Here is a 16,345-nt window from a genome sequence, read left to right as displayed (position 1 = left end):
CTTGAATGGCTGAAATGTCACCTTTTTAATTGGCTCACAGATTGAGATATTGAGCAAGACTGGCATGAGGGAGGAGTAGTCATACAGTTTCTGTTAAAAGCTGCATTCCCCATTTACTTTGCCAACTATTAGCTATTTTTGGTCCTTTGACTTGGGCTAATTTCTCTGTTTTAGCTGCAGCTAGTAGCATAAATGCATTCACTGTGAGTGTTTATACACACTTTCACAAGCTGCAATAGGAAAAGAACTACTTATGTTTATCACCAAATATGACATGCAGCAGTTTTGTTGGCGATTACCTTTTTTTTTTGTTCCAAATCACGCTGTAATTTCTGTTGGTCCTATGTATTGGACTTCAATTCTGTGGCTCTATAGATTAAGCTATTTAAAAATTTCAGTCTTCAGGCTAATTGCATTGATGCTGTTTCAGTGTCCCCTTGTCTGGGCAGCAGTTCTGTCACAGGTCAGCCAAGCAAAAAGTCTATACTTCTTGTTGAATTTTTAGCTCTTCTAGAGCATTTTAGAAGGAGCAGGGGCTACCTCAGTCATCAGATGTCTCTCTTTCTGTACTTCATTATTTACACAGAGCAAACAAAGTAGAAAGCTGCATATGCAGAATCAGGTAATAACTTAGGTTGAAGGTGGTTTCTTGAGGTTAACTGGTCAAACCCCTCACTCAAAGCAGAGCCACCTTGGAAATTAGATCCTATCTCAAAGTTAGATGAGGTAGCTCAAGGCCTTGCCCAGCTGCCCATCCTCCAAGCATCCTTCACAACCTGGTGGGGCACAGGTTCTAGTGCTGAACCATTCTTTGTGAAAACTTTCCTAATCAGATCTAATGAGAATTTTCCTTGCAGAAGCTTGGGTTTTTAGTATCTCATTCTTTTGCTGTGCACCTCCAAGAAGAGTCTGGTGCCTCTCCTCTCCAGCCTGACTTCAGATTCTCTCAGCCTGTCGTTGTATGCCGTGTGCTCCAGCTCCAAATCTTTGTGGTGGCCATCTGCTCCAGGTTCAATGTCTCTCTTACACTGGGAAGACAAAACTGCAGCAGCAGCAGACGTGGTCTCATGAGTGCTGAATAGAGGGGAAGAATCACTTCCTTTGACATGCTGCCTACGCTCTTGCTGGTGCAGCCAGTATGGGCTTGGCCTTCTCTGCCTCAGGGGCACACTGCTGGCTCGTGTTCAGCTTCTTGTCCACTGGGACCCCAACTCTTTTACGAATAGCTGTTTTATGGCCATTTGGACCCCAGTCTGCATGGAGTTATTTCATCCCAGGTGCAGGACTTTGCATTTGCCTGTGTTGAAATTCCTGTCCACCTATTTCTCTAATCTGTAGATATCCTAATGAATGGCAGCCCCGTCCTCCAGCGTACTGACAGCTCCCTTTAATGTGGTATTGTTCACAACCTTGCTGAGAGTGCGTTTGAGAGTGCATTCAGTCCCATTATTCAGGTTGTTAATCAAGGCATAAATAGTATCAGCCCCAGTATCAACCCTAAGAAATGCCGCTAGTAATCAGCCACTAATTGGACTTCAACCTCCTGACAAGTTCCTCCATGCCTGTGAGTGGCAAGTCCAGGAGAAAACTAGTCTTTGTCTCCTGCATGTGTTATATACGGAAGGGTAAAAATAGCAGAGATTAATACATCGTACAGTCTGTTTCAGACAAACCATGCTGCTATCACTTATGTATAACAGTTCCTGCTGGAGTTAGCATCAGAGAAGTGAGTTTCTTGAGAGAGATCTTGATTGACAGACATGTATGAGGAGCACTGCCTACAGGGCAAGGTTGGTTTCAAGCCAGTGCTATTACTAATAGTGACTGTTTCTGTTAATCGCTGACTTTCATAGTAATAAATCCCTTGCTTTGAAAAGGAGGGCAAACATGCTGTTTCACGCCAACCAATATGTTGATGTATTTTGCACCAATTTACTTAAATGAACAAAGTGTAAACCTTAATTGCATTTTGTTTTAACATTTACTCAGAGGATATTTTTTCAAAACATCCCTGAAACTTAAAACAGCTTTTTTTGGTTCTAAATATGTTACGAATCTAAACGTAATGATGAAGTTAGGCTTTTCTGTAACTGAGAAGATGGTACTTAGAACCTCTACGGTGTCATCTGTTACTTTCCCTTAGGGAAGAAGCCCACGGATCACTAATAAAACAGACTTGACTGTGCTTAGTTAAGTTATAGTTGCTTCTGTAGATGGTACTAGAAGCACAAGGCTGACCTGCTTATAATGTGGGTGCGCTACATGGGTGTGTTTTATATTCGGTTCTGCAGACTCTGCTCCATGTTCAGAGATGAGCTTGAGAAGGATAAACACTTGTTTAAACTCTCTCTTGATTTCAACTTACCTTATTTTGAAGACTAGAACCTGTTCTTAGTGACAGTAGTTCACTGAGGTTTTTACTAAATGAAAAGAAGTCAATGCCTTCAGCTCTGATAAGCCTGTTGTAGGACTCTGGGCTAATTACACAGTTGCTTAGCAGCAATTCTCCTCTGCCAGTTCTATAACGTGCCACATCTTGTTGCAAAATGTCCAGAAATTCAGCTTTAAAAGCAAGTCCTTATCACATAGCATGTCTATAACAAACAACTACTGTAAGATTTTTAAGAATGATGTGTTCGGAGATACTAGAATTGCTGGTTTGGCCCTTGTGGGTGATCTTCAACTTTGAATTATAATCTTACTGATATCCTGGTGTGGATGAATCGTAGATTAGTTGCTTTGTGGTCCTTGTGCTGAACCTTGCTGTTAAAACAGGTGGGGACAGCTGGTATTGACTCATAGATGAGGACGCCAGAAGTTTGGCATTGTAGCAGTGAAGACAGAACATCACAGCTTCTAAATACTGTGGTTTTGTTCACAGCAAACTGAGCTCCGTCAATGACGAATATATAAAGAACAGAGAAGAGTATGAAGAGGCTCAGGATGCAATTGTTAAGGAAATCATTAACATTGCTTCAGGTGAATATGTCAAGGTTCCTGTGTTTCACAGTCTGGAATGCTGGGAAGTCTTGCAGTTACTTTGTAGGTCCTTCTATAGAGAAGAACTGTGTCATTCCCCAAAGAATTAATGTGAAAAATGAGGTTTGGCTTTTAGACGGTTGTTGAAAGTTTGAAATATATCGTCTTCTATGGTCAGACCCTTTGCTGGCATTGCTACAAATGTGCAGTGATCGGGTGTGTGCAAATGCTAATCCCATAAAAGGAACAAAAATATGCCCATAAAGGCCACATACGTCCTCCACCTGTCTCCCTGACTCTGGGCATCTCCACCCAAATGGCAGACTAAGTAGAAGGCAAAAGAGGTAAAGGACAGCAGAGAACTGAAGGAGTGGGACCTGAGGTCTGTGAAGGATGGTGAAGAACAAATGTTGGTATGCAGTATAAGATCAAGTTAGTCATTGCTTATATGTTACAATAAAAAATAATGTTTTCCTAATTAATTTCCGTATATTTTGCTCCAAGATTGCCTACTTACGGGGCATTCTTTACTATTCTTCACCAAAAGGAGAAGAGACATCGGGAAGTTTGGGCTGGAGGATTCTGTAAATATTGCCTCTCCCAAAGGCACTAGTTCCAGCAGAACAAACCTTAGTTCTTTGAAAGAGAAGCGGGAAGTGAAAGCACTAATGACTATTAAGCTAAGGGTAAATGTATTAAAGATAAAACACTTTTTAAGCTGATGTATTAATATATTTGAAAGTGTATTAAGTTACAGTGGAAATTTTCATAAGCTTTGACCTGTTGTCATGATAAGGAATTTGCCAGTATATTGCAAAATCAGTAGCTTGTTAGTTTGGTGGGGTGGGTTGTTTTTTTTTGGTGGAGGTTTTTTTTGTGTCTTGGTAACTTTCAAGTGGTGGTTTGTTTTGTGTGTAGCATACTAAGGTTTGTATATTCATGTGGAAAGCTATTTGGGTATTGTATAGCAGGATTAGCTTCATTGTCATCTATAAATTCCTAGTATGTTTAATAAAGTTTTTTGCTACTGCTTAAAGCTTCTGTGGTGTGCAGTCACAGACTTACAAGTGTATATGTGTATTTAAAAAGCATTTTTCTTGCCCAAGTGGAGGCAATTTAATGAAAAAGACTGGATTATGTGTGTAATTTTTCAATGAAAGTGACTTAAAGTCCTCTTAATGATCTGTACCTAGCCAGTTCAAGAGATGGTGTTAGAACTGTAAATGTACTTTGTACAGGTAGGACTCTTTCTGCAGGTCACTGCTCACCTCTTCTGACACATGCATCCCATTTGCAGGTGTTAGGTGGTTTACCTCTGTAGGCTCTTGTCCCTCATCCCTTTCACTGAAAAAACCCACCAAAACTTAAAAACTGGTACTGGGGATGCTGGGCCATCTACTCTAGTTGTCTGGTATTGCAGGCACTGTATCTTACAGAACTCTCCACACCATCATTCACATAAACATAAATGGTTGCTGTGTCTGAATTGTCAGTGCTATGTCTCTATTGCCTTTGCTTGCATGAGCATCAAAATGCAGTGTATTATTGAGGAAGTAAACTTACTGGATTTCCAGCCATCTTGCCATTGTGAGCATTTGCCTTCCTGTACTAAGACAAGCTGTTTCTTGTTGTCTAGTGTTAAGGCAAAACAATCAACATAGCCTCACCTCTTCCTTTTCTTAGTCTGAAGAAGTCCCCTTTGTAGTCAAAGCATGGAAACTTTAGGATTACATCTTAGACTCTCACAGAAGGTGACTGCTATCTGGAACAAAATTGACTTTTAATGCAGATGAATTAATTTTATGGGTTCAATATAGGCTTTAAGGCATCCTTTCAGCAAGAACAGAAAAATTTCTAACTGTGTTGAATTTGTGTATCTCTCTAATCAAAAACAGGTTATGCAGAACCAATACAGACGATGAATGATGTGATAGCTCAATTAGATGCAATTGTCAGTTTTGCTCATGTGTCAAACGGAGCACCAGTGCCCTACGTCCGTCCTGTCATTCTGGAAAAGGGACAAGGAAGGATTGTGCTGGAAGGTGCCAGGCATCCTTGCATCGAAATGCAAGATGAGGTGGCCTTCATCCCCAATGACGTTACATTTGAGAAGGGCAAGCAGATGTTCCACATTATTACTGGTAAACGTTCCTGTTCTCTTTTTCATTTACATGTCTCCAGTATTTCCAATAATGATGTCTTTAAAAAAAACAAACCAACAACAGGCAAGCAAACCAACAACCCAATAAATCTCTGTCAAAACAATTTCTCTAATCAGCAAAGGGTGAGCAGCCAGCAAGTTATTCATCTTTCTGTATAAGGGATAAGATTTAACTCTGGAAAAGAAGGGAGGGTATTTGTAAGCTATTGTTGTTTGTTATATTAAAAAAAGAAAGTGTCCACAATGTTCTTGTGAAATGTTTTCTTTGATAGTGGATATTCTGCATGTTTGTGCACATACAGACATATTTCTCATCTTCCAAACTAATAGTCATGGGATTAGTTGTTATGATTGTAGTTGTAGCACACTGTTTGGAAAAGGTGATCGCTAATTTAGAAGTAGTCACTTGGGAAGAAGAGAGAGGCTGCTAGGACAGTAGGAAGTAAGAAATTGGTCCTTCCTTAATATACATATTCTTTGCCTTAGAGAATGTAACTCCACAAGCGAGGCAGCCTCAGGAGCTGGAGAACCTGAACCTGCTTAAGTGGTTTGGAAAATTCCACTAGGCTTCAATTGTATTGTAGCCATGTAGGCACCTTCTGTAGGCAAGATTTTAAGCAGCCTCTTTGTTAATGTGTTGTTTAGTATTAAAGTAAATTTTAAATGCAAAATGTTTCAATGACTGTACCCTTTTTTCCCTTATTCTCTGGTGTAATTAAGATAATTTTACTACACAGGAAAACATTTTTAGTGTTTATACATTTAATTGAATTTTAATTTCCATCCAGATGTCCTTGACGTACATTCTGAGTAGCAAAGATCTGAAATTAGAGAATGATTAATGAACACTTCTAACATAATAAAAAAAACCAAACTAAAAATCTGAATAAATGCATGGTAACACGCTTGTTCTACTGGTTAGCAAAAGCATAAAATTGGTTTTAATGATCAGTTTTCTGGAAAATACTTTTTATTTCATTTGTACTTCAGTTAAAATTAACTTATTAATATCTGTTTTTTCTGATTCAGAATCCCTTTAGATTGTAATTTAAATCACCCGTTAGCTTGTACCCGGTCGGTTACTAAGCTATTTCATTTTTACAGACAAATTGTAATTGTTGTTTGAGGTGAAAGCAAATTATTTTCATTCTTAAGCAGTAATACTGATGACTTTTAAATTAAAGCTTATTAGTTTTAGGTATGGACGTGTTTTAGATGACTGCTTGTACTTTTGAGAAGCCCCAAAACTTAGGAAGGCCCCTAACGCTCTCCAGTCACCTTTCTTTTGAAAAAGCAGCACTCAGTAAGACATACAAGCAAGCCTTATTAGTAGTGGAGCTACTTGTTGCACCTGTTAGACGAGTCTGCTACTCTTTTCTGGCAAGAGAGTAATAAGTTAAACGTTCTTTGTTTTCATTTAGAGCCTGTTCTCCTTTAAAAGAACTGTTGAATTGTAAAAGATGATGGTTTTTTAATTAATTTGCAAAATTTCTTCTTTAGGCCCTAACATGGGAGGAAAATCAACCTACATCCGACAGACAGGGGTGATTGTTCTGATGGCCCAAATTGGGTGTTTTGTACCATGCGACTCTGCAGAAATAACCATTGTGGATTGCATCCTGGCTCGGGTGGGAGCCGGAGACAGTCAGCTGAAAGGCGTGTCTACTTTCATGGCTGAAATGTTAGAAACTGCTTCAATCCTTAGGTAAGTCCTTTGCCTATTTGATTTTGTTGGTTGGGGTTGATGGGAAAGGAGGTGCTCTAAGAAAGATGCATTTAAGGTCTCCTTTTATGTAGGATCTCAGTGGAGGATCTCAAGTCCTTTTTAGCAGGCTCATAAGTTCCTGAAGTAGCCTTCTGTTTATTTCAGTGGTCGTACAGACTGCTACCAGGAGGCCAAAGCCTAAATGGGACAAAAACTAATTAGCAATGATCTGTGTGACACTGTGTGTGCACTTTATTTGTATGTTGTTATGTAAATAGGAAAGGTCTTTTGCCTCATTTATGCTATGCCTCTACAACATAACTTCCGGTACTCCAATATCCAGAGTTCGTGCTGTTCTCAAACATTATAAAATCCTCTTCTGTTTTTTAGGACAGCATCTGAAAACTCCCTGATAATCATTGATGAGCTGGGAAGAGGAACTTCTACCTACGATGGCTTTGGCTTAGCATGGGCTATTTCAGAATACATTGCTAGCAAAATCTGTGCTTTCTGTATGTTTGCTACACATTTTCATGAACTGACAGCTCTTGCTGATCAAGTGCCAACAGTAAATAACCTACATGTTACTGCTCTGACCAGTGATGACACACTGACGATGCTTTATCGTGTCAAGGAAGGTAAGACTGTATAAATGGTGAACAGGGTGAACTTTATTTCACCCTAAGAGAGGAAGAAATCTTAATGGAAAAAACATTAAAAAATTTCATGTCATACTCCAGGCGTAGGGTTTATAATAGACATGTTCTTCTCTGTCCATAGAGAGTGTGTATGGCAGGAGCTCTGTCCATGTGTGAACACAGTTGGTGATGTTGTTCATGATTATTTGTTAAGACTTCCAGGTTATTTCTGCCACTCAGGTTGATCCTTCTGAGGTCATCCCTTTCTGTTTTTTAAAGAGCAGAGAGAAGGGTTCCAAAAGGTTATTTTCTATTTTCCTAAATCAGCCATTTTAACCTGCTGATAGAAGAGACTTATGTTCTTTAAACTGTTCTTTTAAAAGAAATGAGTGCAACTTTTATGTGCTGACATATTTTAATAATGTCTATATCATTGTAATAAGGCTTAGTCATTGAAGAAAAATGTTGCCCAATTTATGGAGTAGTTTGATACAGGAAAAATCATATGTTTAGTTTTTAACAAATGGCATCGTAGTAAAACAACAAGTAGCCTGTTTTGTTAGTGTAAGATAAGTCAGATGTATTTAACTAAAAACCCCTTAGTGGATCCAGTTATTCCTTTTGGTATTAAATTAGACAATTTTTAATTGGGCATAAATTTCATCTGTTAACTGCAATAAGCGGTTCCTCCTGCTTCTCTATATCCCCCATCATTTGTTCTTACTCCCGTACGGAGCCTATACTTATGCTAAATAAAGCAGGGCTGTGTAACTGTGGCTTGCAAGGTGTGGTCATTTATGGCATTCTGATTTAGTTGTAAACTCTGCAGTGATTTTATTGTTCCCATAAGAGTGTTTCAGTCAGGTTGCCAACCTCTGGACTGAGATTTTGATTTAAAATGTGGGCAGAGTACTGTTACAGTGTGTTTTCACTCAAAAATACATCTTAATTTTCCTTTTCTGAGTTCCACAATGAAGGAACGAGTTAGATGACACTCAGATGGTTAGAACATGGTTACTAGAGAACACTGTGGCTATACTGGATCCGATCAACAACTTACTTTGTGGAGTGGTTTTGTCTCAAATAAGGAATAACTGTTTGAGGAGTTAGGCTATTATCTCTACTAAAACAATTACTAAGTATCATCCATCCAATCTAAAGCTAAGGAGCTAGTCCTTATCTCATATCTCAAGTCCTGGAGACTGATGTATACTTACATCTTTTTAGTTTAGGATTTAATCTTACAGGTAAAATTGCTGAACTTCATTCCTCATGTTAAAAGCTGTTTTGTCATGTTACACAATACCAAATACTTCCTTTCGCTTGCCTAGTTCATCCTAATAACTGCTTTTCATGATCAGTGCATATTCAGTAGGTGTTATCCTGGAACTCTCTCCAATATTTCCTGATTTCTTTAGCCAATTTAGGATTTTCAGTTCATTCCTTCTGGCATGTATGGTTCTGAAATGAATCTAATATGCTGTCCAATTATTAAATTTTACTGTTATGCTTCTAAAGATAATTTTTATAATCTTCACAGGCTATCACCATACTATTAAGTGTCTTCAGCTAATTGGTAAATGTGTTTTTATTATATCCTGATCTGAGCCTCACTCAAGTTGGTACCATGCTAGTTTTACTCCTATGACATTACTAATTGACTATTTCTTAGTCACTTCTTGTGGTTTTAAATCCATGAAATTACTTAATTTCTTGCCCTTTGATTACTTGTATAACCACTTCTAATTTTGTATTCCCCTATGGCTATAGTCTTGCAATTAGGTTTTGGGTACTTTTCTGTAGAGCTAGGAGACTGCTCTGAACAAGGAATCAAACATGACCAGAAGTACTGTTCTCCTCTGGCTTTACTGAGAGTCTACTTAAAGCTGGTTAGAATATCTCTGGCTGCCACCGTGTTGTTTCTTTTAACTCTGTGTCCTTGTCTTTTGAGATCTTTATTCCTTAGAAATGGCCTCTGTTCTCCTCTCTGTTCATGCACTTCTCCTAGGCAATGCTCAGGCTTTGGTTCTGAGTATTAGTCCCAATGCTGTGGCTCTGGTACACAGCCTGTTCCAGTGGAGAGGCAGTGTCTATGGTTCTTTCGTAGTTGTCTGTTTTCCATCTTTTCCAGCACATGTTGAGCTCCTTCCACCAAGTGAAGGTTCAGAGCCCTCTGAATGCCTTGCTCAAATAAATGCTTAAAATATGACTTCATGTGGCATGGAAACTGAAGACAAGTATAGTCATAAATTGCTGCAAGTGTACATTGAAACTATGAGTGTTTTCAATGCAGCAAGAGCTGGTGATGTACAGTATCTTCAAACAAGCCATCTTTATTTAGGTGCCTTATTTTGGGTACTTAGGTTGGGGAGGGAAGTAATATACACTAAAGCTAAACCTCTACCTTCTAAATCCTTTGGAATACCAACTCTTATGATAAAAACTCCTAATGTTCCCTAGATAGTTGGGTGAATTCTCTTTCTTCACACACACCCCCACACCCCCCCTTTTTTTTAACCTGTATTAACTCACCCATTCTGGTCCTGGTGAAAATTCTAGAAGCTCAGTTTCATGTTTTTCTTCAATCAGTTTTGCCATTTTTAGTAATAAACATCTTTTCTTTGTATATGCAGTGTCTTTCCATTTGATCCATTTTCTTGGAAGTGCTACTGAGCATAGAAGCACAATAATTTGTATCTATCTACTTAAACCTCTGTCAGATGAGGTACAACATTATGAAATCTTCATCTTAAACTACCTGGTCTCAAATTGAATGTCTTTCATACAAGTTTTTGCATTTAGTGTTGTGTTTTTTCCCTTTTGGAAGAGTTATGCTTTCAGGCATGGATGTGAGTATAGGCAGCTCGGATACAGCTGTGTTTTGAAACAAATGACAGGTTTCATGTCATTTGAAATGTATAACTAAACCTGAAATGCATGACAAGGAACTCTTATACAGTATTTTCACCCTGTCTTCATGCTTCAAGAGTGTGACAGAATCGCTGGAAGAGGAGACACAAATTACTGTTCTCTAGGCCTCTGCTCAGGATTCTCTGAGCAGAGACCTGAGTTAGCTTTGTTTCTGGGGAGGTGTGGGTTTTTAATATGATGATTTAGCTTTAAAGATGACTAGTTTCTGCTTAAAAATGTTAATTTCCTTTAAGAAACCTGAGAGATTACAACGTTAAAACAGAAAAAATCTGAATGCTAAGTTTTCCTTTACCTATTCTTCGGTTACCCAGTATTTAATAGATGATTAATTAAGTATCATTTTACACGTGTAATTCATTTATTCATAACTCCTTGCTGGAGACCAGAATTAAAAGGATGTAGTAATATTTGTGGGTGGCCAATCAGAATTACAGTAATGTAAATGAATGGAGTTGACAGATTGTATCAGAGGGCTTTTGATATTGAAGTGAAAATTATTTTATGTAACTGTGTATAATTGACATACTTTGAGCAATTATGAGAACTTTGCTTTCTCAACCAAATGTTATAAACAGTGTATTCATTGAAGTAACTGTAAAATTAAAGTTGAAAGGTTTTGATATAATTAAAGACAACTGGAGACTGAGGAGTTATGTGGTACTGATGCAAAGGAGGAGAGGAGGGTGATTGAGAATGCAACATTTTAAATATTTATATACACACACATATATATGTGTATTCATATAAATATAGAAAAATGTGACAGATATATTAAAAAATAAATGATGCGAATGACTATATTCTACAGTCTGTGCTGAAGTACTCTAATAAAAACCATTATTCAATTTCATTCAAGTACTAGAGGGAAATTCTTTCTGCCTGAAGAGTTTTCCCTTCTTGCAGAGCACTTTTGGAGCTCTGCAATTACTGCTCTAAGAGAGCTTAATTAAATAAGAGCATATTCTTTAGTCTATGTTATGATGTATGGTCCAAAAGGTAAATCAGAAAATGTTGGGAGAACCAAACGATCTCATGCACTTAATTCTTCAGAACAGAGAACTATTACAAGTTTGTTCATGTAACCTCTGTGTAGCCATATTATCTCTTGAGAATTCTTTTCTGTTTTTTTTTCTCTGCATCGAGGTGTTTGTGACCAGAGTTTTGGAATACACGTAGCAGAGTTGGCGGCTTTCCCAAAACATGTGATAGAAAGTGCAAGAGAGAAAGCATTGGAGCTGGAGGAGTTTCAAAACATTGGCAAGTCCAAGGAATCTGAAGGAGAACCACCAGCCAAGAAATTCTACAGAGAAAGAGAGGTTTGCTATCAGGAATGCTTTTTTTAATTTGTTTAGCTGGAGTAGTCCAAGCAAAATAGTTTAAGGATTCAGTTTCCCCAAAGCTTGAGGATAATTAACTATAATCTCATTTTTCCATAACAAAATGCTTTAGCTATGAAGTTCAGTAGGAGTTGAAGAGATGTTAAAGGATAGTGGGTTTCAGTTTAGATTCATTTCAAGTTAACATAGGCAAAAATTTTACCTGAAAACATAGGCAAGAATTTTATCTAAAAACAGCCATGAGAATGAAACTAATTCTTTTCTTAAAGAGCAACGGTCAGCAGTTAGTACGATTGGCATACAACTGGAGTCATACAAGGGACCACGTCTCTAGCTGTCCTGTGGGGTTTTCTTTATGCCGAGAACCAAGCCAAAATTTTGCGTTCATCACTTTTGTTGGCTACTTAGTTTGTATGCAGTGTTTCTTGGGACTTAAGTTATAGCTTTTGTTTTAATTGTTGTTTAGATTATTCTTGGCTCTGCAGGTGGGTTGCACCTGGTTTTGCTCCCCCTTGTTTGAGGGCTCGTTAGTGCTGATTTCTTGAAGCTCAACATGAACATGTTCAGTTCTGTTCACATCGGAGAAAAGCTGAGTGCACAGCTTTCTCCTTTGTGCCCTTCCATGTCCCATCAGTACGAACACGTCTCACAAGCTGATCATATTGAAGGATATGGCAATTTGGACCTGGAATGTCTGATTTACAGATGTCATAGAGTTCTTCCCATTTCACACGTGAGAATTTTAGCGTGGTTCTGTCTACTCAACTGAGAAGTAAAATGCTCTTGGCTTTGCACAAGGCTTCAAGAACAAGTTGAGGAAACCCACATCTCAGCATCGATCTGATCATGTCTACATTGCATAATATGGTCGTGTAAAGCCATTTGAGTGAACTGTTTTTTCTCTTCTCCCTTCACTTTCTCTTAAAAGAAGCTTCATTAGCAGGTAGTATAAAGGAAGACAATAGCTTGCAGGTAGCTTTTTCAGAATAGCCTGTGTCATCTTGTTGCTGGATTAAGAGCCCGTACAGTGACATCTGTTGCAGCCTCATAGGAAATCCGTGTGCTGCCTTATGACTTGCATTGTTTTTTGCCGATAGTCAGGTCCTCCTTGCTGCATACATATAAATCTGCTTACAGATCTTAGTTCTATGTCCCAGCAGTTGGCCTGAAATTTCGCAGCCTTGTAACTCATTTATCTCCTCCTATACAACAGTGGCAATCTGGGTAATACTCCAGCTTATGGAAGCCTTGAAGTGTTAGTCCATATCCAAAGCACTTTCTACATTTAAAAAGCCTTTGCTCTAGGCAGAGGCTGTTACCTGTTACTTTATTTTCAGTTTCAAAGGTCTACTGCATTTGTTCCTGGCTCAGTAAGTGGATCTGACATTGTGGATTAATGATCTCTGGTTTGTCCTACCTTCTAGTGCCAGGAGGTTCCCCCTCCAACTACCTCCGTTGCTCCACTATTGCCTTTCCTTTGCCAGCTTGCTAGGTATCACAGTGAAGTATTTTTCAGATTAGTTGGATCTGGCTGTGTGCTCTTAAGTTGGTGTAAAATAAATTGCTGTGGCAAACACTTCTGACATACAGCATCATGTTTTATTCTTGGATATTTCAGTAATACATAGTACTTCATAAACTCTCTAGGCAATAGAATTGCATAGCTTTGGATGTCTCGCCCAGGCAATTTGTTTGCCTTCGTTAACGTCGTGTTTAGAGGGAAAAGCGTGCTATTACATTTCCAAATCCTTTGGAGACTTCTGCACTGAAAACACACTCCATTAGTCCTAAATGATAAAACAAAACTAAGAAAGCTTTGTAGTACAGTTCTAAAATGCAAAATGCAGAGGACTAGACAAAATTCTGTATTCTGGGCAAATTGTTTCTAAAACAGGGATCCTGAATACTGCTCGTTGAAATGTTTGTTCTTGCTATTCAGTTCAGATTGTTTAGAAGTTCCACTTTGCCTGTTTGTATAAAAGCATATGCATAAAGCTTAATTATCGTCTGTTCTCCTTGGTGACGGCCACTCTCCAGTTGCTTGGTTACAATTTGTTCTTTCCTTTTGCATATTGAAACATTGGTTTTGATTTACAATTCCTCCAAAAAGTAACTAGTTTGGGTAATATGGCCCCTCTGCTATTATTGCTAGCAATCCTCACCTAACGTGGTTGCACACTGGAATTAAATGTGGAACACATATAGGAGCTCTCAGTGTTAAATACTGTATTTCTGCTGATCCAACTGATGCTTTTTGCTCATGGATTGAAAGGGGAAAGAACTCCTGATACCAGTATAACTGGATTGTTCTGGTGTTGAGAACATGATAGCAAGTGCAAAAATAAGGGTGGTTTTTGCCTGAAAAAAGTTTATAGTGCTGAATAATACTTTGTATCTTTCGCAGAATTTGGAAGGATCCTGCTTGCAATCTAAAAATCCTTTCTGTTTTCTTTCCCTTCTCCTCCCTCCATTTCAGGAAGGTGAAAAGATAATTCAGGATTTTCTTTGTCAAGTGAAAGCATTGCCACTGACAGGTATGTCAGAAGAAGACATCAAAATCAAGCTGAAACAGCTGAGAAACGATGTGTTGGCAAAGAACAACAGTTTTGTGAATGAAATCATTTCCCGAACAAAAGTTACATCATGAAAGGTGTGAGAACAGGATACAGCTCTTGAAGTGTGTTTTACGTTGGAAGAACTATCATTTTCTTGTCTTGTAGCTTTTATACTTTATGATACTTGTACTGATTTATGTAGGCTTTTTTTCTTGAATTGTAATTATTTTGTAAAAGATTCTGAGCACATTCTGTGCCAGATTCCCGCTTTAGTTGTTATCATTGTGTCCTTTCAGAAGTTTTCAATAAAATGCTTTTTCAGTAGTGAAAGAATTATTGACTGTACAAAAAAGTGTAATATTTTACCAAAAAAGTGTGCTAGAAAGTATAACAACTCAGATGGCATACAGCTACCACAGCCTTGAAAAGCAGCAGTGCATACACAAAATCTTTGTCCTATACTATGATTCTTTTTTTATATGATGCAATTACAGATGCAATTAATTTTATATGGTGCCATTACAGATGCAATTAATTCAGGGAAGTTTTAGTAACGCTGTATTAGTGCTTCATTAGAAAAAAGCATCTAAGTGATTTGTCATAAAATTTTTGGATGTGTACTTGCGTGGAGCTTGGGGGGGGCAGCGTGGGTGGCATATTTTTTGTTTGCTGTGTGGATGGTAACACTTGAGTCAAATATACTACAGGCCTGCTCTTCATGCCTGAGTGGTGGTAACTCTTGCATTTTTTTGGTGGTTTTGTAATGTAAGCAGAGGCTGGGGTGAAGTTACAGTTTAACTGGAACTTCTGAGTTGCTCATGATTTGTGAGGTCTGTCTGCGAAGAAAGAATGCATTGATTTTTATCTAATGTAATTCTCACACTGAGGCATTTTGAAAGCATGCAGATACAAGTTTATATTCTCCTTGAAATTTCAGCATTTTAAATTGTAGCTCTAGAACACTTTACCTATATTTAAAACTGTCAGTGTGGAAAGACTAATGGGAAAAGGTGTTTATCGCACAAGATTACAGGAATAAAATCGTGCTGAAGATGTGTCCTGGTTTCAGCCGGGATAGAGTTAATTTTCTTCCTAGTAGCTGGTACAGTGCTGTTACACCAGGACAAGATGCCATGCAAACTCTTGCTGTGTTCAGAGATTGCATCAGTGCGTGTGTGCTGGGGACAGCAGTGCTGCTGTTAAAGCTGTGCTATTATCTCTGCGTCAGGGATTAATGTGTTGCAGTGGTCTGCAACGTTGGAACGTTGCAGAACGTTTAAACGTTCCAACAATAGTCATAAAAGAGGTGTGGCGTTCAACTTGCTGTTGGATAACATTTGTTTGTAGTTAGACTAGAACTTGGACATACTAGATACACTTCTCAACAGAAGAAAATAAAGGCTTGAGCAGTTTGGGTTCTGCATAACACCTTTTTGATCTTTAAATGAGAATGCATTCTACTTATAAAGACAAAAACACTTGCATTTACAAACAGCACAGTCAATATGTGTATTCAGTAGCTGTGCCTGGAAAAGTGTGTGAATGGAAAAATCTGTTACATAGTCATGAAAAATATACCTGTTTTTGCAAATCCAATTGGTTCAAGCACAAGCTGTCCAAAACTACAGAATTATAGACAAAATAGACAATGAGAATCAATTTAGAGGATCAAATACTACAATGACACAATTTGCATTGGTTCAAACTGCTTTAACTGTTGCTAGAAACAGGCAGTTCTTGTAAAGGACTGCGATGACTGGTACTTACAGCCTCTTCCTACATATGCTGCTATCTGTGGTCTGATCAAAGATGCCCCTCGCTGGGTCTCCTGTCCCTGACCGTCGCGATAGGCATAAAACCATCGGTGGCTTTCTCTTCCAGCAATGTCTCTGTTTCTCCCTTGACCCTGTGTGAACTTTCAGTGTCTACAGCGCTCTTAGCCAAGGGGTTCCTCACTGAGCTGCCACCTGCAAGTAGGACCACTTCTTTGCTTTGAACCTGATTCCTAGTTTCATTCAGTGCCCCTTGTTTTTATTATT

At 38.4% G+C, this 16,345-nt stretch overlaps 1 protein-coding gene across 1 annotated transcript in view; it reads left to right on the top strand.

The window, feature by feature from the left end:
• The window catches only part of MSH2 (mutS homolog 2), a 53,301-nt gene extending 38,664 nt beyond the window's left edge, over window positions 1-14,637 (top strand). The window contains exons 11-16 of the mRNA XM_009333680.1: window positions 2,882-2,979; window positions 4,875-5,120; window positions 6,641-6,845; window positions 7,236-7,483; window positions 11,558-11,730; window positions 14,228-14,637. Coding sequence (XP_009331955.1) covers window positions 2,882-2,979; window positions 4,875-5,120; window positions 6,641-6,845; window positions 7,236-7,483; window positions 11,558-11,730; window positions 14,228-14,398 — 1,141 coding nt within the window. The 3' untranslated portion in view covers window positions 14,399-14,637. The remainder of the gene's footprint in view (window positions 1-2,881; window positions 2,980-4,874; window positions 5,121-6,640; window positions 6,846-7,235; window positions 7,484-11,557; window positions 11,731-14,227) is intronic.
• Window positions 14,638-16,345: the final 1,708 nt, after the last annotated feature.

Source organism: Pygoscelis adeliae, unplaced genomic scaffold (assembly GCF_000699105.1).
Source record: "Pygoscelis adeliae isolate BGI_AS28 unplaced genomic scaffold, ASM69910v1 Scaffold1, whole genome shotgun sequence".
NCBI lineage: Eukaryota > Metazoa > Chordata > Aves > Sphenisciformes > Spheniscidae > Pygoscelis > Pygoscelis adeliae.
This window is presented reverse-complemented; position numbering and strand designations above follow the sequence as displayed.